The 25482-nt window shown below is 35.2% G+C and overlaps 4 protein-coding genes and 1 non-coding gene across 6 annotated transcripts; 1 reads left to right on the top strand and 4 right to left on the bottom strand.

Annotated features, from left to right (window-relative positions):
• The first annotated feature begins 1462 nt into the window (after positions 1–1462).
• LOC115998229 (F-box/LRR-repeat protein fbxl-1) lies at positions 1463–3376 on the top strand. Its single transcript, XM_031237728.1, has one exon. It carries the CDS (start codon positions 1543–1545, stop codon positions 2926–2928), a length of 1386 nt encoding a protein of 461 aa, XP_031093588.1. The 5' UTR covers positions 1463–1542; the 3' UTR covers positions 2929–3376.
• A 735-nt stretch (positions 3377–4111) lies between these two features.
• On the bottom strand, positions 4112–4193 carry TRNAS-CGA. The gene has a single exon. It is a non-coding gene; the product is annotated as a tRNA-Ser (tRNA).
• A 5340-nt stretch (positions 4194–9533) lies between these two features.
• Positions 9534–13410, bottom strand: LOC116000382 (glucuronokinase 1). Its single transcript, XM_031240461.1, has 6 exons — positions 12963–13410; positions 11807–11956; positions 11484–11672; positions 11263–11379; positions 10485–10645; positions 9534–9989 (listed from the first exon to the last, which is right to left on the bottom strand). Exons 1-6 carry the CDS (start codon positions 13167–13169, stop codon positions 9743–9745), a joined length of 1071 nt encoding a protein of 356 aa, XP_031096321.1. The 5' UTR covers positions 13170–13410; the 3' UTR covers positions 9534–9742.
• A 1376-nt stretch (positions 13411–14786) lies between these two features.
• Positions 14787–17936, bottom strand: LOC116000341 (serine/threonine-protein kinase STY13-like). 2 transcript variants are annotated; one of them, XM_031240408.1, is made up of 6 exons: positions 17350–17936; positions 16556–16688; positions 16188–16383; positions 15581–15705; positions 15324–15482; positions 14787–15196 (listed from the first exon to the last, which is right to left on the bottom strand). In XM_031240408.1, the coding sequence occupies exons 1-6, from the start codon at positions 17451–17453 to the stop codon at positions 14882–14884; spliced, it is 1032 nt and encodes a 343-aa protein (XP_031096268.1). In that variant the 5' UTR covers positions 17454–17936; the 3' UTR covers positions 14787–14881. The 2 variants fall into 2 exon arrangements, with proteins under 2 accessions (XP_031096268.1, XP_031096267.1); XM_031240407.1 differs by having other exon boundaries at positions 17336–17932.
• A 3719-nt stretch (positions 17937–21655) lies between these two features.
• LOC115998897 lies at positions 21656–22083 on the bottom strand. The gene is made up of 2 exons (XM_031238567.1): positions 22023–22083; positions 21656–21927 (listed from the first exon to the last, which is right to left on the bottom strand). Exons 1-2 carry the CDS (start codon positions 22081–22083, stop codon positions 21656–21658), a joined length of 333 nt encoding a protein of 110 aa, XP_031094427.1.
• Between the last annotated feature and the right edge of the window lie 3399 nt (positions 22084–25482).

The following is a 25482-nucleotide window of genomic DNA, read 5'->3' as shown; positions in this document are numbered from 1 at the left end:
TTAAGTTGTTACAAAACACAAAGTTTTGAATATTTTGCTAAGTTTTAAAAGTTTAGATATAATTGTCACAAACCATAAAGGTTTGAGTTTTCACTAATAAGCCTTTATTTTATATTTTCTTATTCAAATAACACTATTTTACTAATATTATTGATAATTTAATTTTATAACACTTAATTCAATATTAGTAAATAAATTTTATATATTTAAATTTATATTAAAACTTCTATTATACAAAAAAAAAACTAATTATAAAATTTATTTAAAAGTTGTTAAAGAAAAAATGTCAAAAAGAATAGTTAGTTTGCCCAATGAATGAAAATAAAATATAAATGAAAAAAGTGAACGATTTGTTACTTTCTCACTAATTAATTTTTACTTTCTATGGAATATATTTGCTGTGAACAGTTTTGTTGAGAAAATTAATAAATAAATTTGGTATTATTTAAAAATATAACAATTAAATTTTTTTAAAAAAGTTATTGAAACATTTAATTTATTTAAACTTTTCATGAAATATTTTAGTAACTAGTGTTTGTTAAGTTACGTGAATATGTACTAAACTTATTCACGTGTTTTAAAAAAAAAGTACTAAACTTATGTGCATGTAACATGATTTAGAAGGAAAAAAAAAAAAGAGTTGGATAAGAAATCAATATCTGATAAAATTTGGGTAGCTTATAAGACAGTGAAATTTGGTCTGTAATTACGCAAAATGCAAGACGTAAATGAGCATTGCTTCAATGCAGCAAAGTGCGTGCGTTCCACTTCACTTCTCTTCCCCCAAAAATTAGAATCTTCAAGAGAATGATGTAAATTTCACTAACTTAATGACTCAACATTAGAATCTTCAATAGAATGATGTAAATTTTAGTAATTTAATGACTCTACAGACTTATTAAATATAGATGAGTATAAGGAATCTCTGCCAGTAAATTATTTTGTGAATCTGAATTCACCTTACAAAGTAAATCTGAGTCCAAAATTTATCATTTACCTACGGAATGTTCAAAATTTGAATTGTGAACATTCAATAGGTAAATTTTGAAAAATTCACTTGTAATGTGAATCTGAGTCCATGTTATAACTATTGGTCTGTCTACTAAGTTTCAAAGCTCCTGATTCAATATAGCATTTAAAATAATATAAATCAAGGGAACTTAATAGCTGGATAAATTTCAATTCTCACTGTCTCTACGAAATTTCAAACTTTAATATCTTATCATCCATAATACTTACTGAACCAGTGAGGTAACTCCCAGCTTCACTCTACAAACTCAAAATTAAGCCAAGACTTAAGAATACAAGAAAATGATTTTCAAAAAAAAAAAAAAAAGAATACAAGAAAAATGAGAAGCTGAAAAATGCAGCACAACCAAATCAATTATTCATTTCTTGTATAATATAAATATAAATATATAGTTGGTAGGTAAACTCAAGATTCTTCTTCATCATCATCTTCTTCTCCACTTCTCTGCGCTGCTATCTTCCACAATTCAAATAAAGACTCCTCAGAATTGAAGAAACCTGGGAGATTGATATATGGATGCCCTTCTGTGCGATGAACTTCTCCAAGAAATCTTCCGTCGCCTTCCACCGTCATCTTCCGCCGCCGTCTCTCTGGTTTCCAAGCGGTGGCTTTATCTCCTCCGCTCTTCCACCACTTCCCTCTCTCTCCTCTTACACCATCCTCATCTTGCTCCGCCGCTCTCCTCTTTCCTCTCTCAGCATCCCTATCTCTCTGTTCTCTCCGTCAACGCCGCCGCCGTCTCCGGTGCCTCCGATCACCTAATTCGCTTAGTCGCCTCTTCTTGCCCAAACCTCTCCCATCTCCGGTTCTTTCCCGGCCCAGTTTCTCCTTTCTCTCTCTTCTCTCTCTCCTCTTCTTGTCCGCGCCTCTCTTCTCTGGATATACCTCTCTGCAGACCCCTCTCTTTCCTCTGGCTCGCCCGTTTTCAGAATCTCAAACACCTCTCCGTTCAGTCCGTCGCGAATAATTCGTCTGGGTTTGAGTATCTCAAGGTGGGGGATAATTTATTGGATGAATTCCCCGATTCTGAACTGAACTTAGAGAGCCTGTGCTTGTCGGGAATTGGGCCGGGAGATTATGGGCTCAATTGGGTGTGGAGGAATTGCAGAAAGATCAAATCTTTGAAGCTGAAAAGGTGTGAGAGCGTGGGGGATAACGTTTCTTTTTCTGGGTTTCTTCAGGGCCTTGAAGAACTGGAACTGAGAAGCTGTAGGCCTATAGCCAATGGGGTTTTATTGAAATTGGCAGAGAATTGTGTTTCTTTAAACTCATTGTTAGTTCATGATGGTGGAAGCAAAGATGGGTTACTCCAATTCATCACAGAAACCAATTGCAATTTACAAAAACTGGATTTCAGATTGCCTCTTGATCTTGATAACCACCATTTGATGGCCATAGCTGAGAACTTCAGAGGCTTAACCAGCCTTAGGCTGCAAAGCTGCTGCCTTGTTTCAGGTGAAGGGCTGAGGGGTGTTGGGAGGGCAGTGGGGGGTGGGGTGGAGGAGTTGGCACTGGTGAACTGTGATGTGGTGGAGAGAGAATCTGGGCTGCTGGCAACATTAGGGCAAAACATGAAGAGATTGAGGAGATTGGACCTGTCTTATAATGAGATGTTGGTTGATAAGGAGTTGATGTCAATGCTGGTGTCTTGTGATGGTTTGGTTGAATTGAGGTTGAGGGGTTGTAATAGGCTGACAAATGTGGCTATGGCTTCCATGGGTAAGAGCTGCAAGGGATTGCAGAGGGTTGATATCATGAATTGTTGTGGGATTGAAGCAGAGGGTGTGGAGCAGTTTGTGGTGAATTCTGCAAAATTGACACAGTTGCAAGTGGAGCAGATTAAGCTTTCTAGTGTTGCCACAATGTGGGCATCAAATCATTTCATTCAACTTACTTGATCGAACCCTTGACTCGTCTGGTTAAGGATGGATCAGTTCCTTCCATTCAACAACATTCCCAGTTACTTATTTAATTGTTTATGCTTCTTCTAAAAGGTTCAATTCCCTATCTGAAGGGTTCTCCATGTCTCGACTCAACAAAACATGTGAAAGGAGGTATTTCATTACTTCAGATACAGAACTAAATGTCAATGCATACAAGAGATTATTTACTTTAGGCATAATCCTCACAATGTTGAGTTTCGAATATTGGTATGATTATGGATGCTTTTGTTACATGTGAATATGTGATTGATGAAGTACAAGAGCAGATGTGCTACTTATGCAGAACGTACGTTTCAAAAATAAATGTGAAATTGCAGTCAGATGCAAGTAATCTTTGTTGTATTTATTAATTGTAAATTGCGCACCATTAACATTATATTGGATCATTATTAGTGTTTTTTTTTTTTTTTTGTGTGTTTGATTATACATACATGGACAAGTAATAATGTGATGTGGACTTAATTCACTTAAACTCTATTTTGAAACCCATTACATTAGAGCACTGCTATAATAGTGAGAGAGATTGGAAAGTAATAATTGCACCACTTTCCTTCATATGTTAGATTTTGTGTTAGATTGTCTTCTTAATCCTTAAGTATTATTTTTAAAATATTAGTTTTTATTTAAAATCTTTACTCATAAATGATTTAAACCCAGACATAGATTTGGATGAGTTGGTTAGCACTGAAAAATTAGGTAAATTACACAGCTATGTGGACCATAATCAAATGTACATTTTTAATGCACCAAATGTACATTATTTTTATACTATAAAAATAATGTACATTCAGTACACAAATAATGTACATCCCCTGAATATAATGTACATTATTTTTATACTGAATGTACATTATTTTTATATTGAATGTGCATTATTTAATAGTATGGTTCACATAGCTGTGTGGACCAATAATGATTGGAAAAATTATTGTGTGGACCAGTTCAAACTCCAAAACATATTTTGTGTTAGAATAATGAGATATAGAGTAGGATAATGTATTTTATAAGTTTAGAATAATGTATTTTGGGCCGTGTTATTTGGATTTGCAATTTTAACCCACGCTCACACATAATTTACATTTTTAACCCAGGCATTTAACCCAAAATATGCTGGAAAATGACATTTGACTTCAAAAAGCGTCGACAGCAGGATTCGAACCTGCGCAGGCAAAGCCCAACAGATTTCGAGTCTGTCTCCTTAACCACTCGGACATATCGACGGTTTGTTAACCACAGAAGGATATTTGTTTATAAATCAAAGGCATAACTGTTTTTATTGCTTAATTATTTACCTCATGACTACCTACGGTTATAGATTACTAAAATGTCCTATGGGCAATTGAGCTATAAATTTAAAGGCTAAAAGATCTTAGGACGATATTACAGTGATTCAATTTTTTTTTTTTTTTGTCTAATTCTTCTTCACTCATGTAAGATTTGTGTGCAATAATTTTTATGTGCTGGAATAAATTATGCATGGTATTATTTATCTTCACTATTAAAAAATTGTCAAATAATTTCCTACACTTTTCATGTATCTTCAAAAATATTTCATCATATTAAAAATGGTTATTACTATCTTAAAAAAAAAAAAACATTTTTTCCGTATTTTGTAAGCAACAATTATTTTTATATTTCTTAAATATTGTCAATTTGTCATTAGATATCTATTTCAAAATTTATTTTAGTATTCAAGTTTATTTTTGGATGTTAATGCTCATAATGATTGAATACGGATATTTGATTGTTTTTTCATAGTTTTAATATGATGGTTTTTATGTGTATAATCACATAAAGTGCATGATATTAAGTTTAATTATGAAATTTAGATTTATGAGATTCTGATTTACAAATGATAACGTGGCATAATATTTTGATATTGCTAAAATTTGTGAATTTAATCTATCCCTCGTAAAGTAAATTTCATGCATCAGATGAGAACTGAATATTGTATTGATAGAGTTCTTGTTACAATGATAAAGAGTAGAGAATGTATATATACAAGTAGAGTCTTAGAAAGCCTAGAATAAATAATCCTAATATGAGTCAAATAGATAATCCTAATATGAGTCAAATAGATAGAGTCCTAATACTCCCCCTCAAGCGGAAGGTAGACTGGTAACCTGAAGCTTGTCTCTAAGAAAATTAAATCTAGGACTAGGCAAAGCTTTCGTAAAGATGTCAGCTAGTTGATCTTTTGTTGAGATAAAGTTCACATGAATGTCACCATTAGCAACCCTATCTCGAACAAAGTGATAGTCAATCTCCCCATGTTTTGTCTTGGCATGAAATATAGGGTTGGCACACATGTAGGTAGCACCCAGATTGTCACACCACAGCTTTGGAGCTGGAACACCATCGATGTTGATTTCTCGTAGTAATGACATGATCCAAATAACCTCAGCACAGACATCTGCTAAGGCCTTGTACTCAGCCTCCGTGGAAGATCTTGCAACTGTCTTTTGCTTCTTGCACACCCAAGACACAAGATTGGTGCCAAGAAACACTGCATACCCACAAGTAGACTTACGATCTTCAGGACAACCAGCCCAGTCGGAATCAGAGAAGGCATGAAGTTCCCTAGACTCTGACTGAGTCACACGTAGCCCGAAAGATAGAGTGCCCTTGACATACCTGAGTACTCGTTTCAACTGCTCCCAATGGGTCAGAGTAGGAGCATGCATATGTTGACAGAGCTGATTGACCGCAAAGGACAGATCCGGTCGCGTGATTGTGAGATATTGCAGAGCACCAGCCAAGCTTCTGTATTTGGTTGGATCATCAAACGGATCTGCATTAAGCAACAGAGGTTTGGACGCAGCAATAGGTGTTGCTAGAGGCTTACAATCAGTCATACCAACCCATTTAAGGATATCTACCATATATCGCTTCTGAAAAAGGAGAACACCAGTGCCAGATTTCACAAGTTCAATTCCAAGGAAAAACCCAGGATAACTAAGATCTCTAATCTTAAAGGCAGAAGCCAATTTGGATAGAAGATCAGCCACCAATTGCTGATCATTTCCCATAACCAATATCTCATCAACATATACTAACAAGTATACACAGACAGGACCACGAGAATAGTAAAATAATGACACATCAGTCTTTGAAGCGATAAAATCAATCGAAAGCAAAATAGTATGCAAGCGATTAAACCAAGCCCGTGGGGCTTGCTTTAAACCATATAAAGAGCGTCGCAACAAACTGACATGATCATGCAAGTGAGTGTCAACATATCCAGGAGGTTGACGCATATAAACAGTTTCACTTAACGTGTCATTCAAAAAAGCATTATGTATGTCAAGCTGCCTAATCACCCATCCTGAAGAAATAGCCAAACTTAACAGCAATCTGACTGTAGTGGGTTTAACAACTGGACTGAATGTATCAAAGAAGTCCTCACCAGGGACCTGGTTAAAACCCTTTGCTACCAGCCTTGCCTTGTGCCTTTCTATTGAACCATCAGCTTTACGTTTGGTCCGAAAAACCCACTTGCAGCCAATTATATTCATACCTGAGTGAGGAGGAACCAGAACCCAAGTCTGATTATGTAGGAGTGCATTGAATTCTTGATCCATTGCTTCACGCCATTCTGGAAATTTAACAGCCTGAGTGTAGCAAGTAGGTTCTGGAGGACAAACCTGAGCAGACAAAGCCAAAAGTGGAGCCACAGACCGACTCCTAGTAGCCATCGTGTGGGACCGAACAGTCGGACGTGTGGACCTACCACGAGGCCGACCCCTCTGGCGAGCCGGGGCAACAACAAGCTCAGCAGATGATGTGGACTGATCATGATCAGCACGCACAGGTGGCTGTAACTGCAATACGGACTCAGCCCAAGGTTGCTGCATAGACGGTGGTGGCTGCACAACAACTTTACTAACAAAAGGAAACACATTCTCATCAAAGTGCACATGTCTGCAAACATAAATCTTATTAGTCTATAAGTCCATGCACCTATACCCCCTAAAGGACGTAGGGTAACCTAGGAAGACACAGGGAGATGACCTGAATGACATTTTATGACGGTTATAGGGACGCAAGTGAGGATAACACAGACAGCCAAAAACTCGAAGGAAAGAATACGAGGGAGAAGATTTATGTAATAGCCTATGAGGACTGGAATTTTGTAACACAGCGGAGGGCATTTTGTTAATCAAGTAAACAGCAGTCTCAAAAGCAAAATCCCAAAAACGAGATGGCACAGAAGCACGAGCCATAAGAGTGAGACCAGTTTCAACAACATGTCTATGTTTCCTCTCTACACGCCCATTTTGTTCATGAGTATAGGCACATGATTGTCTTTGATTAATTCCTAACTGAACAAACGAAGAATGCAGCTTTTTGTATTCTGCTCCTAAATCAGACTGAACAGACTTAATTTTACGATTAAAGGAGCGTTCAACTAAGGCACGAAACTGATCAAAGATGGCATACAAGTCAGATTTCTGTTTCATAGGAAAAAACCATGTATAACGAGAATGATCATCGACAAAAAGAACAAAATAACGATAACCAGAGGATGGCAAAATAGGAGCTGGTCCCCAAATATCAGTATAAATTAAATCAAGAACATTCGAACTAGCAGACTCAACACGTGGCAATGGGAATCGAGCAGATTTACCAAATTGACATGCAGAACATAAAGTAGAAGTACAACGAAAAGCACGACTAGAACTACTAACAGAACAAAAAGGAAGAATTTGACTTAAGACTCTTTGATGAGGATGACCCAAACGATCGTGCCACACCGACGAGGAAGCACGCGAGGAAACAAAAGCCTGGGGACTGACTTTCGGAACAGGAAGCGCATAAAGACCACCCGAACTATTGCCGCGCAGGAGGATTGCTTTGGTTGTTATATCCTTCACAACAAAGAAAGACGGATGAAACTCAAAGAAAACGTCATTATCTTTAGCAAAACGCTGAACAGATAAAAGAGAAGAGGATAAACCAGGAACATGTAAAACATCATACAACTGAAAAACCCTAGTAGGAGTAGGAAAGGTAGCATGGCCAATATGACTAATAATCAAACCCTTACCATCACCAACACGAAGAGAATCACCACCATTATACTCCTCAGATGTAGATAATGCAGCAATATCAGGTGTGGCATGGTTCGTTGCCCCGGTGTCAGGAATCCAAAGATACGAGTCAGAGGCAAGATCTGGAGTTCCTTCTGAGTAGGTTAAATTAACCTGAGGACGCGTACCAACCAAAGAGTAACAAGCAGGAGCAATGTGACCAACATTACCACATAATTGGCAACGTGGCTGCCAATTATTGTTTCTGGAACCACGCCCACGAGACCTGCTGCCTCCACGTCCTCTCTGCACAGCCTGCTGCTGCCCATTCGGCCAAGAGTTGCCGACATTGGAGGGACGAGACGGAGCCCCACCGCCACGTTGCGAACTGCCGCCACGCCATTGACGCCGCCCCCCACCACCACGATGAACTGTAAACGCCGCAGCAGAGGACGGCTGGACACCGCCATACCCGTCGCCGACCGAGAACTTGTGCGACCCCAGTAAATCAGCAAGAGCAGGAAGACTTACCAGCCGACCATTGACGTTCAAGGAGGCAATGACGGAGTGATACTCTGGTCGCAAACCTCTAAACACATACATATTAAGCTCCTCCAATGGCACTGAACACCCAGCAAGGGCAAGGTCCTTGACCAGAACCTGCGCATGGGCTATGAAATCAACAGCCGAAGCATCCCCTTGGTGGATTGTTTGAAGCTGGCCGAAAAGGTGCATGATCGGAGCTTTACTGGAGGAAGCTAAAGCTCGTTCAAGAGCCACCCAAAGTTCCTGCGACGTACGACAACCAACCGCAAGATACATGACCTCCGACGATAAAGACGAAATTAGCATGGTGAGAACCGCCTGATCTTGACGTACCCACGGAGAGAACAACGGATTAGGCGTAGCAGGTGGCGGAGTAGAAGAAGCAACCTCAACAACCGGATTAGATGGAGCAACAGTAGGTAGAAACGCAGGAGGGCACGGATTCGTACCATCGACGAAACCGATTAGTTCATGGCCACGCAAAAAAGGAACAACTTGTGTTCGCCAAAACAAGAAATTCTTATTGGTGAGCTTGATGCTCACATAGTGATGTGCAGTAGAAAGAGTTGCAACAGCCGAAGAAACAGTGGAAGAAACAGCAGCATCAGAAACGATCCGTTCGGATGAATTAACAGATCCGTCAGTCATCGGGAAAGAAACCTAGGCTAGCTGATACCAAATGAGAACTGAATATTGTATTGATAGAGTTCTTGTTACAATGATAAAGAGTAGAGAATGTATATATACAAGTAGAGTCTTAGAAAGCCTAGAATAGATAATCCTAATATGAGTCAAATAGATTGAGTCCTAATACATCAAAACCTTTTGCATCGGATCTATGGCTTAAAACTTTTTAAAAATAAAAATATATTGGTAAATTTCTATTCAAATTTTAAGGAGCACTAAGATTAGGATTGTGTAGGAAGAGCATTATCGTAATGCCATATTAATTAAAGACGAAAATTACACTTACATTATGGCTCAGATGCTAAAATTGCAACTTTGAATTTGACCAAATCATAGTTGCACACAAATTAAACAAGACAGACACATGGGTGATGGGAATAAACGAATTTGTAATCTCATAATCTCAATAAGGCTCAATTGTTCAACTTGCTTCCATGTGCACATGCCATTTATTCTGTGGGCATAAAAATATTAAGAAATGAAGGATATCAACAATCTGGGAAAACTTATTTAGATTGCAGAATTTGAAGATCAGTATCATTCAGGAATGAAGGCATGATTTTAATGGGTTGAATGATAAAACCAGCTTTCTGGCAATCTTCCTCGAGTTGCTTCACTTGGGATGGACCATCAGGACAGAATGCAACTACTGCGCCTCCACTTCCCGTGAATTTTGATGCTGCACCCACTCTTCGGGCCACTTCAACCATCTCTATGTTCAAGGCACCAAGACACTCGTCACCGAACATTTGCCTGCAACAACGCCAAGCTAAATCTTATCTCCAATTATAGAGGTTTGAATTACTAGTACCCGAAAACATAACATCTACATATGCTTAGGCCACTTGCAGTTTACTGCATAAAAATTCTTCATTCACTTAACTACATGAATTCAATTCAAGAATTATATTATGCCTGAATTGCCCAGAAAATAACATGTACATGTGCTTTCTAGTAAGGATATTTTAATCACTTGGTACTTTTTTCTCAATTCCTACACCGAGCTCATCTTCTCATTTCATTCAGTTCTCTCCCCCCTTTTTCTTCCTCTAATTTATCATTCTCTCATGTAAAATTGTAAATACCCATGTTTATATTCTTATTCTTTGCGAAAATATTTTGTTAAAGGTCTGATTCAACTCAAGCAATAAGTAGTCCCAATATGAAAATGAAATGAGGTAATAAAGCAAGGCTAAGCACCTACTAAAGAACTAATAAAATTTTCAACCTATTCTACATATCATTTACCTTCGTAGGTCAAAATTTCGATTCATGAGCTCTGCAAACGTGACATAGTCCTTCTCAAGCAATGCTTTTTGTCCTCGCACAGCTAGTTTTGCAACCTCTTCCAATGATGATATTATGAACTCATCACCATCTAACCACCTCTGACGAACTGTACTGTGAACCTGTATCACAGAAATGTTTTTATCAACTTGTTCAGAGATTATTTTAATCACATGGTTTAATAGCCTCGTAGGAGAAAAGATCTTTCCCAATTTCTATAATAATCATAATGCAACTAGCATGCCATGCCTTTTATGGTCTGAGTTGTAGCTAATAAAAGCATTGTATGCTAGGAAAATGTACCATCATTATGTTCCTATGTAGAAGAAATTATCTTGACAGAACACTAACAACTTTAAAGCAAACGTACCTTTTAATGGTCTGAAGAACAAGAACAGCATGTTTGGATGAGTGGAAAAAGGGAATGAAGCTAGGGTTGAAATTTTAATCTGTACTTTTTGGATTAGAAAGAAAATGGAAGGGTAAAATGGGGATTAAATAATCTCCCTTCATACTCAAAATGAGGAAAAAATTTGTCATTCCTTCCTCAAGACAACACTATGCACATGACATAGCTCCTCTACACTCCACTTACATTTCACAGTCTCCACTCTCTTTCCTCTAATCCAAGCACAAATTAACTTTATTTTCCTTTCCCTCCTATGTTCTCTCCCATTTCATTTATCTCCCTACTTTCAAACCTTCAAATAAAGAAGCAGAAGTGAGTTATAACACTGACCTTTCCAGAATCACTGGGATTCTCAGCATAGATTAGATGCAAGGGAGGGAGAAGATCAATATCCATGGGTGTATATATTCCATGACCTAACTCATCCATATGCTTCTTGCCAAAATCCTGAAGAAGAGGAAGTACAATTATTCAAGACGAGTTTACGTCATCACTATGACAAGATTAATTTTGTGTATTAGGAGTATGGAAAGATTGCAATCATTGCATACCATGTATACAACACCGCCGTAGACCTGTGCCACCCTATCTTGCAAACCAGCCACAATCCCAAGTTCCTTCTCTGCATTGAGGATAAGGTTTGGTCTGACCTCAACTTTAATCAGATGCCTAACGTTGTAAAAGTCAAGGAGGCAACTTAATGCCGCACATACAATAGCACTAGAGCCTGAAAGCCCTGTCTGAGATGCAAAAAGTATTGATTTTTCAGTTCTGCTTTGAAATATTAGACAGTCCAATAATATAACTGTCTATGCAAGTTATAAATCAACAAAGGCCAAAGTTCAAATTGTAGTAGACTGGAAGTAGTCAGCACCTGGCGGGGGATGTTAGTATCATATGAAAGCTTGAAATTTCGTTCATGTAGACTGATGTTATTATCCTTGCAGTAATTGTGAAACACCTTACAAATTGCCATAAGCAATCGCACACCTCCATAATAACCTTCACTTTGCAGGCGGTTCACCTAAGAGTCAAAAAAATACTTTAGATGAGTTTACATAGATCCAAAGAAAAAAAAAAAAACATAAGAATACCAAAGTGGGAGCATATTTTAACAAATTTTCTGTGCCTACTTTTGAAGCATCAGAGCATATTTATACTCAGATATGTTGTGTGTGTGGGTGTGAATGGATTCATTGGCCTCCTCCATGCATGCCTGGCTGTGTGTTTGCTAGCATTTTAGCAGAAAACTTTAAAATTATCAAATTTTCAGGAAAGAAGACGCCAAACAAAACCATGCTCAAATCACAAGCAGAATGGACCTTACTAGTTTGAGGTAATCCAATCATAAAGTGACACTTTCATCTACCAATTATTACCAAAGAACTTCCTAAGCAGTAGGCATTATCATAAAGAATCTAATATGCCCCAGGAGCATAGCTCAGTGGTCAAAAGCCTAAGTGTGAGCAATTATCCGGGTTCGAATCCTCAATGGGAGAGGATCTCAACCCGAAGAAAAAAAAAACACTCAAACCCTGCATCACTTATTTACTTAGGCACATCCCGCAATGAGAGTGAGGAGGGTGTGGACCCTCAGATTTAGGGTTTAAACCTATAAACAATCTAATACAATACTCAGTATCAAACACAAAGGGAAAAAAAGAATAAGATAAAACCATTACTCATCTAACACTGTATAAGATAATGTGAAAATGCTAAAAACAAAAAGAAAACAAAAGAAAGGCAAAGAATATTCGGAACATATAACTAAAATAAAGGATTTACACAAAGGAAGAAAAGGGCCAATCAATTTATACATAGATAACTCAGCACTATAACAGAATAAAATTATGGCACTTAAACCAAAATAAAAAAAGATGCATAGCAATAAGAGTAGACGATTACACAATTCACCAGGCAAGTGCAGAGAGAATAAGTTAATAGTCAAAACACACGAATCAGATCAAGCACATTCCAAATCAATAGCATGGAAAAACAAAATAGACACAGAGAGAGAGAGGGAGAGAGACCAGATTGGTTAGGGAATTGAACTGGACGAGATCGTGAGTAGGATGGGGGGAGATGAGCAGATCTGGCGAAGGCTCCAAACGCACGGAAGCCCAGAAGTTGCCGAGGCTGAAAGATATGGTGTTGCCGTAATACACATCGCTGGGGTTCCCCAACAGACCCACTCTCGCGTACGCCTTGTGCTCGATCACTTCACCGCTACTCTCCATTGCTGCTCTCCCCAAATGCTGCCACACCAAATTGATCAAACGCTCTATTCAATCAACTCTTAAGCACATGAGAGTGTATGAGTAAACAGTTCAATTGCAGACGTCAACTGAATCAGCTCAACTTTATCCTTCGATACTGAAAGATTGGTTTACTTAATTTGGGCGTTATCCTGACAGGATCCCCACGTCACGCTGATACCCTATTGACTCAAACTGTCACCAAATCTCGTCTGTGATCATAGTTTCCAGTTCAATCTAGAAAATTTGATATTCAAACTCTAAGTTTGTATCATTGTTCATATTTATGTGTATAAATTATTCTCACTTTATAAGATACCCTATTGAGTCAATATCTTTATTACTCCGTATTTTACAAAATTTACCATTTAATACTTTTTTGTCATATTTGATGTGTCTATATTGATTAATAGTTTGTTTATAATTTACTTTTTTATAATATTAATTTTAGTATTAGTATATAAAAATTATATATTTAAAATTAAAACTGCATTTAAAATATTATTAACCCAAAAAAAATTAAATTTGAAAATAAAAAATATTAAAGAATATAAGAAAAAAAGATTTAGTTTGAACAATAAAAATTTTGATTAACCTAATTTTGTTGACATTTACGTGTGAGCTAAAAGTCATTCGAAATTCTTCAAATCTTTAAAAACCATCAAGATTTTGGTTGGTAGTCTTCTAAAGACAAACATTAATCTTTCTTTGCAAAGATTGAAGATCTTCTCTCAACGAATAATAAACTAATATATGAAATGGGATCAAGGGAGTACTTACTTGAGTTAATGTCATTTTTAATCTTCTAACTATACTGATTTTGTCATTTTTAATTTTAAACTTTACAATCAACCAATTTATATGCCTACTTTCAGTTAATAAATTATATATTTATTACACATCTAACATATTATGTACTTGTAGTTAATTTAATAAACTATGTATCCGCAGTTAACATATTATGTGCTTTTAATTTATTTATAATACAAGTGCATAATCTGTTAACCACAAACACATAATAAGTTAATTGCAAACATATAATATGAATGTCATTTTAGACCAGAGTTCACAAAGCAAGGTAAACCTGCCACCATGGTCCACGGTATAATTTGGCCACCCAAACTTGTAACTCAATCATAATAATTAGACAGTACTAAACTTGCACCAACCCTAGAACTTGAAAACCAATTTATTCTTTTATAAATGCATCTAAAAATTATCTCATCCATTAATCACTTTAATATAGGACAACTGATTTTCATTCTATCAAAATATCATTCATAACTAACCTTATCAATACAACCATAAAGATGGACCTTATTCATAACTTGCTGTTGACTAGCAGTGCAGATATTGCATCAGAGGCCTTCTTAGTTTTAGATGGACCTTATTTAACAAGATAATGTACATCACAGCAGCAACAGCTGTACTGCAGTATCTAGAGTTCAAGCTCCTTCTCATTTTTAGTCAGATGTGATTAATTGGTATCCCCCCCCCCCCCCCCCAACTCCATTCAAGTTACAAGGCCTACTATCACAACTAAGATGTAATCAAATCAACAACTTCCTGTGTGGAATGAATGCAGAAGAACTAGTAATATCTGCAGTCAAAAGTTCCTTGCATTTCATAATAAAGGTAGTTGAATTTTCTTAATTCCGGGGAAAATATATAATTACTAAGCTCCCTTTCGCTGATCAGCAGCACGGGTTAAAACAGAAGAAGAAACCCCTCTGTTCATGCTCGATTGGGGTTTTCGGTGTATCCCCCGAGTCATCCCTCTTTGGCATTAAAGAGCTCGTACCGGGAGATTCTGGCGGTAAGACAGCGTTCTCTGACGTGAAAATCCTTTGTGGTATTGCGGGTTCTGGAGGTGAAATTGCCGAGAGAAAATGCAGAAGCATATGTATTATCTGAGTGAAGTTAGGGCGGGTGTTTGGATCCTCTCTCCAACATGAAGTCACAATTGCAGCCAAATCCTCGGGGAGGTCATCTGCACTTGGTCTTACGTTCTAGAGAAGCAAATAAGCAAGAAACCAGTTTTAAAAAATTTAACTAATGCTGCTCAGAGAAATGGCATGGGTTAGCACTTAGCAAAACCAATTTGTAACTAATAACCAAAAAAATAAAGAGAATTACTTTAAAAGCAGCGGCATAGGCAGCCTGCAGATTTGACATGCCCTCAAATGGTAACTTATTATGTATGAGCTCCCATAATACAATGGCAAAACTGTAGGCATCAACCTTGTGATTGTAATGCTTTTTCTCTCCATGCCTTAGCGTAACAGTGCTGTAGAGCTGCCACCATAGCAAAACCAGTACCATTTCAGCTCTAAAGCCAAGCAAAAAAAAAAAAAAAAAAAAAAAAAAAAGATGAAATGGTCATTTTTATCTACCTCTGGAGCCATCCAGCGATACGTTCCAGTCTCAGCCGTCATCATCTCTGTCAACGACTCTTCCCTTGCCAAACCAAAATCCGCAAGCTTAACCATTTTGTGGTCTGCTGTTAAGAGCAAGTTCTCTGAAGGCAAAGAGCATATGAAAGATAACTTCGAAAACAACATTCAATATGTATTATAAACCATACAAGTCTTAACAATTGAAGGTCACGGTACATCACTAAACATTAAATGGTAGTGTCAGAAGTCAGGACCTAAACAGCAAGCCAGTTTTATATTATCTATCCTCGAAACAAAAAGGCAGTTTTCTTACTTCTCAAAGATATCAGTCAACAAAGAAACATATTCAAGGATGAGCCCAAAATATGCAAGGTGGGAACATTAACAACTACCATTGTAAATTAGTCATTTCCTTTTTTTTCGTTCTTTGCTTCTGTTTGAGAGATTTTTCCTACTCTATGTCATGGTATTATTTCTATGAAAACAGTAGGAGGCTACAGACGCTATGTTGCCATACCAGAAGGCTCTAGATCCAAACGATGCCACATGGTCAACTATGGCACTTCTTAAGGAATTGACAATTACACGTAAATGTAACTATTACCAGGTTTCAAGTCACGGTGGATGATCCCATGAGAGTGTAAGCATTCCATTGCACGAGCAATATCAAGTGCAAATCCAATAGCAACACGCATATCTAAGCATCTGGGCCGCAAGTTCAGCAAGTACTTGCGAAGTGTGCCACCAAGCAGTAGTTCAGTTACAATGACCATAATAGGCTCCTTGCAAGCTCCAATAAACTGTAGACATTAAAGTTTGAATATGAGACACTGCCAACTCATCATTCTTCATATTGAAAATTAATTTCGCAATTTTATCGAATCCGAGCAATGGAATTAGCATTTAGCAGTCAATTTGCAACAATGTAATTTTTGCTGGAATACAGCGCTTGATATTAAAATGTAAAACCACCTTCACTAAGTTCTTGTGCTGAACTCTGGATAACATTGCAACCTCTCTTGCAAACCGGGCTTCCCGCTTAGCAATCTCCTCTGGCGTCTCTCCTCTATGAACAATTTTGATGGCTACATTCTGGTTTTTGTATCTGAAAGGAACTCGGGGAGATACGTTTAAAAGATTACACAATTGTATCAAAAGCAGAAGTTCAGGCAACTCTTATCAACAAATCTTAGCAAATTCTAGCACATCCCCTCTACCAAGATTCAAGAATAAGATCAAATATGGGAAACTATGGATAGCAAATTGTAGCACATCCCCTCTAACCACAAGATCACGAGTTCAAATCCCAACCTTCTTGGTTTGAGCCGATCAGCTATGAAAACCTAGGCTTGTTTAGCTCCTAGTGGTTGGTTCTTTGTGGCTAGGGTAACAAGATGGGGTTTACCCAATCAGACGGGGGCAAACGGGGGCAAATAATCTCAGCACCAGAAGTAAGCAACAAAGCTATTGGTGAATCACAACACTATGTTGAAAAAAAAATGGAGGATAGGATATGCTAACTGGCCAAGCTTTTCTAGATCAATCAAAATAATAATAGTAATAATAATAATAATAAAGCATTGATCTTTAACATTTCTTTATATTAATGTTTTTACACAATGCTTCAAAAAAGGAAAGTCCAGAACTTCAGTTGAAAGCATACTCATTTTAATTTTGAAATTCAGAGAGTGTTGGGTTGAAAGAAGCATGATAGAAAGAAAGAAAGAAAGAAAGAGCAGAAAGTCAACTTACTTTCCCTCGTATACCTTGGCATGAGCTCCCTCGCCGATCTTGGGCCCAACGAAAAGAAGCTTCGGATCAACCAACCACTTGGAGTCCAGATTGAACTCCTCCCCTGAGTAGAACTCATTTGCAGATCCCATTTCCGCACGCCCAAACCAATCCTACCACATTTATCCAACTCTAAACCTCAAAAATCCCTACACCCTGCCCGAGATCAGTGAATCCTAATTCTCCCCTATATCTGGGCACCAAAGAACCAAACCCCACAGGCTCATAGAGACACCAAGCAAAGGTAACCCAATTCTTCAGGAATAACCAAAAAGAAGTAAAAAGCGTATAAAAAAATAGCAAAAAAGTCTGGGTCAGCAGCAAAGCAGATCAATGGTATGGGAATCAGAAGATTGCCACTATTAAACAATCAAGGAAATACCTATTCCGTACGTTAAAAAAAAAAAAAAAAAAAACACAGAAAATAGAAAGAAGAAAGAAAATACGAAGAACGGCGGAGTGGTTTTACTTAGAGGTAGAGTGTGTGTGTGTGTGTTCCTGATCTGCTGAGCGAAAGGGGAAGTGTTACTTGTAGCAGATAAAGGCCGAGGAAGGAACAGTGGGTTGTGGGCGTCGATTATTTTGTCTTTTCAAATTATTTTAAGGCGTCCAAAATAGAGTGGTGGGTGGGTGGGTAGAGGACATTGAAGGGCAGAATGGGAAAGACAAGGAGAAAAAAAGATGGTGTATTTATAAAAAAAAAATGCTTCTTACCCCTCTTGAATTTCACTTCCTAAATTTTTGTCGTAATGCAACTTCAATTTATTGGGTGTCATGAACGGACAAATTCATCATAATATTTTTTTTTTAAAAAAATAGTAACCAATTAACTAATGACACATCACACATCATGAGGTATAGTTTGGATGGAAAAAATATGAGAGGTATCTAGCATTATTCTATATTTATATATGCTCGTCATACAACGTTGTTAATTGGGAATTAAAAGAAAGAAAAATTTCTCTCAAATGGTTAAATCCTCAATTCTAAGAGTCCATAAGTTCCGGCTTAACAGAACATGTGAAAAGAGTTAAATTACGACAATTCAGTAATTCAATAGACATGATCAAATATCAGTAGCAGCGTTTCAAACTTTTGTCAATTCAATCAAATATTGCTTATTAAATTACTGAATTAAATCTATGCGAAAAAAAAAAAAAAAAAAAAAAAACTATTGTAGTTGCACATGCACATGGAGGTGGATCCTCATCCCTCCCGCAGTTGCAGTTGCAATTGGGGGACATCACTCTCACACTTGATTATCAATGCTACCTGTTGGTGTCTGGCCGGGTAACCTAGAACCTATGAAAATGATAATGATGAAATAATAGATTTTGACATTAAAACTTTTCAAACTCAAAATTAATCAAGGTTCAAAGAAATGTTAATCATAGATTTGTTGGCATGAACGAACAAAGAGATAAAAGCAAGTTTGAAAGTTGTACAAATTTCACTGTAAATTTAAAACAGATGTGCAACTATTCAGTTAGAGATTTTGTTTAATTTCAATCTATAACCTTCTAAATATGAAATGAGTAAATAACTCTTGTTCAACATATATTACGTATATAATTAGGTGCGAACTGACCTTAACGTGTAAACCTGTGAACTACTGAAATATTGCATCGCAGTTACTACATGATTGCACCGCACATTGAATACAGTTGCACTGTAAAGGTCCTCCAAGCATGCCTAAGAACCGTTGTAGTGCAATCACGTAATAGTTACGATGCAATCCATATATATATATATGAAGGGGTTCGGGTGAGATAAAAGTCGCAGGTGAGAGGTGAGATAGAATCTCAGCCTAGATAAAAAAACATTCGCCACCTACGAACTTCAACAATGTGAACTGTAAGACATAAAAATATGGATTGGAAGAAGGGAAAATGTGCACAAGAAGGCAAAAAATGCGCACTGGAGGTACAAAGATGTGAAACAATTATTGAAAAAATTTAAATTTAATATAGGATCTTCAACAGAAATCATAAACGTCCATAAATAATAAACCAACAAACAATATTCAACTCAAATTAGTAATTAGTGATAAAGATTAATTGATCTTTAAAAAAAAAAAGTTCGTCATTTACAATTTAAAATAAAAATCTCTGGAATGCACAACAATGTATAGTGTATGGCATAAAAATATGCACTAGAAAAAGGAACAATGTGCATAGTATGACACAACAATGTGCTCTGTTTAGAAGGAACAATGTGCATTGGAAGAAGGAATAATGTGCACTGTATGACAAAACAATGTGCATTGGAAGAAGGAAAAATGTGCACTGAAAGAAGGAACATGTGCATTTGAAGAAGGCACAACAAAGTGCTCTGGTAGAAGGAATAATGTGCACTGGAAGAATAAACAATGTGCACTGTATGACATGACAATGTGCACTGGAAGAAGGAACAATATGCACTGTATGGCATAACAATGTGTACTGGAAGAATGAATAATGTGCACTGTATGACATAAAAATGTGCACTGAAAGGCAAAAAAAATTAACTTACTTACACAAAATTACAATAACGCCACCGCATTTAAAAAAAAAATCTCCAATTTGGACCCTTGATCTGGACTCAATCTATGGATATAATTTCATCCTATTTCTTACCTAAGGCAATTGTTGTGTGTGTGTGTGTGTGTGTGTGTGTGTGTGTGTGTGTGTGTATATAGGGTCAAACTTGTGTGAGACCGTCTCACGGATCCTTATTCGTGAGACGGACCAGGTCGGGTCAAAACAACATGCAAATGCTATACTTATATGTGCAAATGTTATACTTATATGCTCAAATATAATACTAATCAAAAATACAATTTTTGTTACTTATAAGAGAAAAAGTAATATATTTTTCATAATAAGTAATGTTGACAAGTGCCCCATATTCATAAGGAAAAATATAATACTTTTGAGGAAAAATGTAATACATTTAAATCGAAATGTAAAAGTATTGTATTTTCCCTTAAAAGTATTACATTTACCCTTATAAGTAATAAAAATTTTATTCTTAATTAGTATTACATTTGAGCATATAAGTATGACATTTGTGTATATAAGTATTACATTTGCATCTTGACCCGACCCGACCCGACCCGCCTCATGATGAGACGGTCTCACACAAGTTTTTGCCATATATATATATATATATATATATATATATATATATATATAGAGAGAGAGAGAGAGAGAGAGAGACACACACACACTATTTTCTGCAAGTAATTGCTAATCTATATGCTATGTGTAAATAGTTATTTTAAAGAGTAAATTCAATCTTACTTAGCTTTATACTAACTTTAGGTACTCTTTAAGTATTTTCAGGTGTATCTGCATGAGTATGGATTATGAGAGCGATTCACATTTTTTTCTCTAGACTAGCTAATTGTTTTGTAGTTTCTATTTTATTAGATAATCTAGGTTTTTTTTTTAGACATGTATATAATTACTCGTATTAGTTGGGTTGTTTCTTGTAGTGTTGTTTTTATCTTGTGCGTTCAGATATAGGTGGTTATCTAAATTTGGCGATAGCATCCCTTTTTCCTTGTTTTTTTTTAAAAATTTATTTCCGCAACTAAAAATGACTTTTAATCAAATAAATTCCTTTTTATAAAATATTTTGGTTTTGGAAAATTGGGGTGTTAAAGTAATATTACATATTAGCCATATCATATTATATGGTGAAATGATGACAAAAATTTAAATGAATGACTTATTGTGGCAAGAAAATAAAAGTCAATATTGTAATATGACAAAAATTAAAGAATATAACTAAAAGTGGATTTTTGCTCTATCTTTTGATTTATATATAATTCTATTTTGGTTTAAACACTAATTATTATCATTAATAAATAATTAATAATTATAAAAATAATCATTTTCCATATATCATTTTCGAATAAAAATATTTCTTGTTTTCAAATCAACCCGAAATCAATGTAATTTATTGGATGAAGAATCTATCTAATCATAGTTTAAATTTTAGAATGAATAAATTGAAACTTATTTGTCCAATTGAAAAATTTTAAAGATAGTATACACTTATCGTCGGTATCTTGATGGTAGATTGATTTTTGTGAGGTAGTTTGTTATATATATGTGTGTAGTGTGCGTGTGTGTATGCTAAAGAAAATAAGGGAAAAAAAAAATTTGAATGAGGTAGAGGAGTAATAACTAGTAACTTTAAATTGATAGGTTGTACATTGAATATTGAATACTTTGTTTCACCACTACAAATGTTATTTCTTTTGATATTTCAAAGATAATAAAATGCAATGATATATTAGCTGCAATTGTTACAATTGCAAGCCACAGGCGTAAAGGCACAAGTGCCAGGAGGCTTGCCAGGAAGGTTGCATTTGAGAGCATAACAGCACGGCACATTGCTGCAGGCGTTGGGATTGGATGCCTTACAGCATGAGCATGTTTGACAATAACTGTTAGCATCCCCAAAGGCATCACCGATATCTCTAAACTCCACCGTTGTTCCCATAGCCGGAACTAGCTCTTCTTCTTGCTCTTCTACCAATGATAAATTATCCACCGCTTCAGCACCTGCATGCATTATGCCACAATTATATGAATATAATATTATAACTTCTCCTATTATAATTAATAATTTCTGTAAATGAAATAATAACCATGCTTACCTGCAGCAATAATCATGGAGAAAATTAAAACCAACATGGATGTCGATGTTGCTAGATTCATGGTTGCCTATATCCTAGAAAAAAACTAAGAAGTCTAGACGATAGTGTAGTGAGGGTGGTATGTGTGAAATAATCTATATTTATAGATGTTTTGTGGCCGATTCATGCCTTATTTCTCAAAAGATATTATTTTTAAATTTCTTAAATAATTTTTTTTCTTTAAATATAATAATATATTACTATATATATTAGTACTCTATATATATTCATTACGATATATGACAAATTACTATACTAATAGTAACAGTTACTTTTTTTTTATTACAATAATAATAGGCATATTATAGCAACCGTTACTATATATTATTATATTAACCGTTACTACTTTACTATGTATTATTATTATATATGACAATTTTATTACTATATATTATTATATTAACAGTTACTACTTTACTATATATTATTATTATTATTATTATTATTATTATATATGACGATTTTATTACTATAATAGGCCAGCATATCATAATTGAGTGTGATCTACTATAGTAATAGTAACAATTACTTTTTCTTTATTACTATTATAGGGATATTATAGTAACGGTACTATATATTGTTGTAGTAAGAGTTACTACTTTACTATATTTACTATATAATATAATAAATAATAAATAATAAATATAATAAAAGCCAATAAACTTAGGGCTCTAACGTGAAAAATAAATGTTCATGGAATTATTTGTTTAAACGAATATTTCATATATAGCATTCGAAGTTGAGCATCCTATTCCTAAGGCCGTATGGTTGAGCGGCATAGTTGTGACTTTTCAAATGAGAGGTCGAGTCAATAATATTCAAAAAATATAATTATTTTAATTGGAGTTTGTATTTTTTATGATAAGTTTGAAACATAAAAGAGCTCAAAGCATCATGCATTTATGTTGAAAAATGTTGGTTTTATAGGTGTGTAAAATAATGAGATTGCATATGCATTTTCTCAGCAATTTTCATTCAACAAACTAAACATTTTTTTATGAAATCAAATTTAGAAACGTATAATTAAATAGGTAAGGGTGGCATAGTAATTTTATTTCATTTTAATGGGATTTTAATTGCCAACCAATTTTTTCAATTTTTATAGAAGTTTTATCTAAGGTAAGACTCGAAAAACCCAAAAGAAACTAATTTGGAATAAATGCTTTACTAAGCGTGTACATAGTTAGATGTGCGGTTCACGTTAATGTGTTTTGTAGGTGTGTACAATTACGCAGCAAAGTATGTGTAACTCACTGATTGCTATACGGATGGACTAAAGGTAATGAACGGTGTATGGGTGAATTTGATAACCTTTTATTTTTTATTTTTTATTTTATTGTGCATGGTTTTACTGTTCTCATGTGCGAAATCAGTTTCTAGATGTTAAGCACACACCAACACACTATTGGTGCGCATCGGCTTCATCATACGTTTGTTCCATTTATTTTTTACAAATCCCTATTTGCAAACCTTACCTTTTGTTGCTTAGAATTGTTATACTTGCATTCATGTTTTTGTAGTTGTACAAACTCATACAACACTCAAGCAATAATTGTCCGGTGATTTGACCGAGAGGACCAAATCTGTTAAAAAAAGCATAGTTAAAGTACTAATTCGTTAGTTTTTAAAGTCAAGTGTTGCAATTAACAAGGGTTCTATAGTTATAGGACCAAAAATGCAATTTTATCTTTTTATTTGAATAGTTTATTAATAAAAAATATTTTAAAATGTCAACTCACCGTCCACATAAGCTAGTAACTTGATGAAATTGATGATAACCTGCTATCATGTAAAATTGCATACATTTGGAGTGTTCAGTGGCTTAATTGCACTTTCATAATATGTTCAGTGGCCAATTTGAACCTTATTCCATTAATTAATCTTGATCACTAATTACTAATTTGAGTTGAATATTGTTTTTTTTTTGTTTATTATTTATGGTCGTTTATGATTTGTGTTGAAGATCCTATATCAAATTCAATTTTTTCAATAATTGTTTCACATTTTTGTGCCTCTCATACTTATTTTTTGTCTTCTAGTGCACATTTTTCATTCTTTCAGTACATATTGTTATGCCTTACAATGCACATTGTTGAAGTTCGTAGGTGGTGAATTTTTTTTTTTATCTAGCGTTGGAATTCTATCTCACTTCTTACTTGTGACTTTTATCTCACCGAACCCCTTCCTCCATATATATAGTTTTCTTATGCGCGATGCGCAAAAAATAGGTGCCCAATATTAATATTTTATATTACAACTTTAAATTTATTTAGATTTTAGATATTTAAATTATTATAAATAATAATAATAATGTAAAATATTTTTATACATTTTATATTTATATTTTAGGATAACTAACATATAACTCCAATATATAATGTGTATATACTATTATTATTATTATTATTATTATTATTATTATTATTGGAGAAAATAAGAAAATATATAGCAGATATATGTGCATGGTAACAATAGTGGAAAAGATAACGGAAGTTATAACGGTAGGAGTATATTTGTCTAATATATTGTAAAGTACAACTTTTATAGCATAATGTACAAAAAAAAATTTAACGAAAAAAACGGACATAAATGAATGGTATAACCTTCATTCACACTTATTATCTTTTTAGATTTACATATATGCACATATGTGTGTATATGTAATAAATCATAAATATTTAGTTCAACCATTAGTTTAAAGTTTTAGTTGAAATTGAACGAAATACATTTTTTAATTTAGTATTACAATTAATCTCATGAAAAAAATAGCAAATTTCAAAAATATATGGCGAGTTACTTTATATATATAATCTACCATCCAAATATTAGTTTTAAATCTTTCAAATGATGAATATTTTTCTTAACATGACGAGCCCATACCGATGAGCTGGGCAAATTATACAATGCACCACGGTGCACATAGTAATGTGTACCACGTACGTAAACGACGTCGTTTTGAACATTTTAAACTAACCGTTCGTTTTTTTGGAAATCACGTTTTTCGGTTCGGCCGGTCTCTGTATTTATGTTAATATTTTGTGTATTCCAGGCAATCATTCTGTGTATTATAGGCAACAGCTCTGTGTATTCATGTTAGTAACATATGTTGTGATGCGTTTGTGCATTCGAATATTTAGGAGGATGAGTTCTGTGTATTTTGTGTCAATATTCTGTGTATTCATGTTATTAACACAGGTTGTGATGTGTCAATAATAATTATGTGTATTATATATAATGAATTTCTTGGAGTCATTCGCGTTTACGTCCACTAGTATCGAAACGACGTCGTTTACGTACGTGGTGCACGTTGCTATGTGCACTGTGGTCCGTGGTATAACGATTGCTCAAAGTCTGTTTTGTTTAGTATGGCTTATGGACTCTTCAATTTAACCCGTTGGCTCAGCTCATCCAATCGTTATAC

The sequence above is a fragment of the Ipomoea triloba genome, chromosome 12 (assembly GCF_003576645.1).
Source record: "Ipomoea triloba cultivar NCNSP0323 chromosome 12, ASM357664v1".
Classification (NCBI taxonomy): Eukaryota; Viridiplantae; Streptophyta; class Magnoliopsida; order Solanales; family Convolvulaceae; genus Ipomoea; species Ipomoea triloba.
Note: the sequence above shows the minus strand (reverse complement) of the source record. Positions and strands in the feature narration are given on the sequence as shown.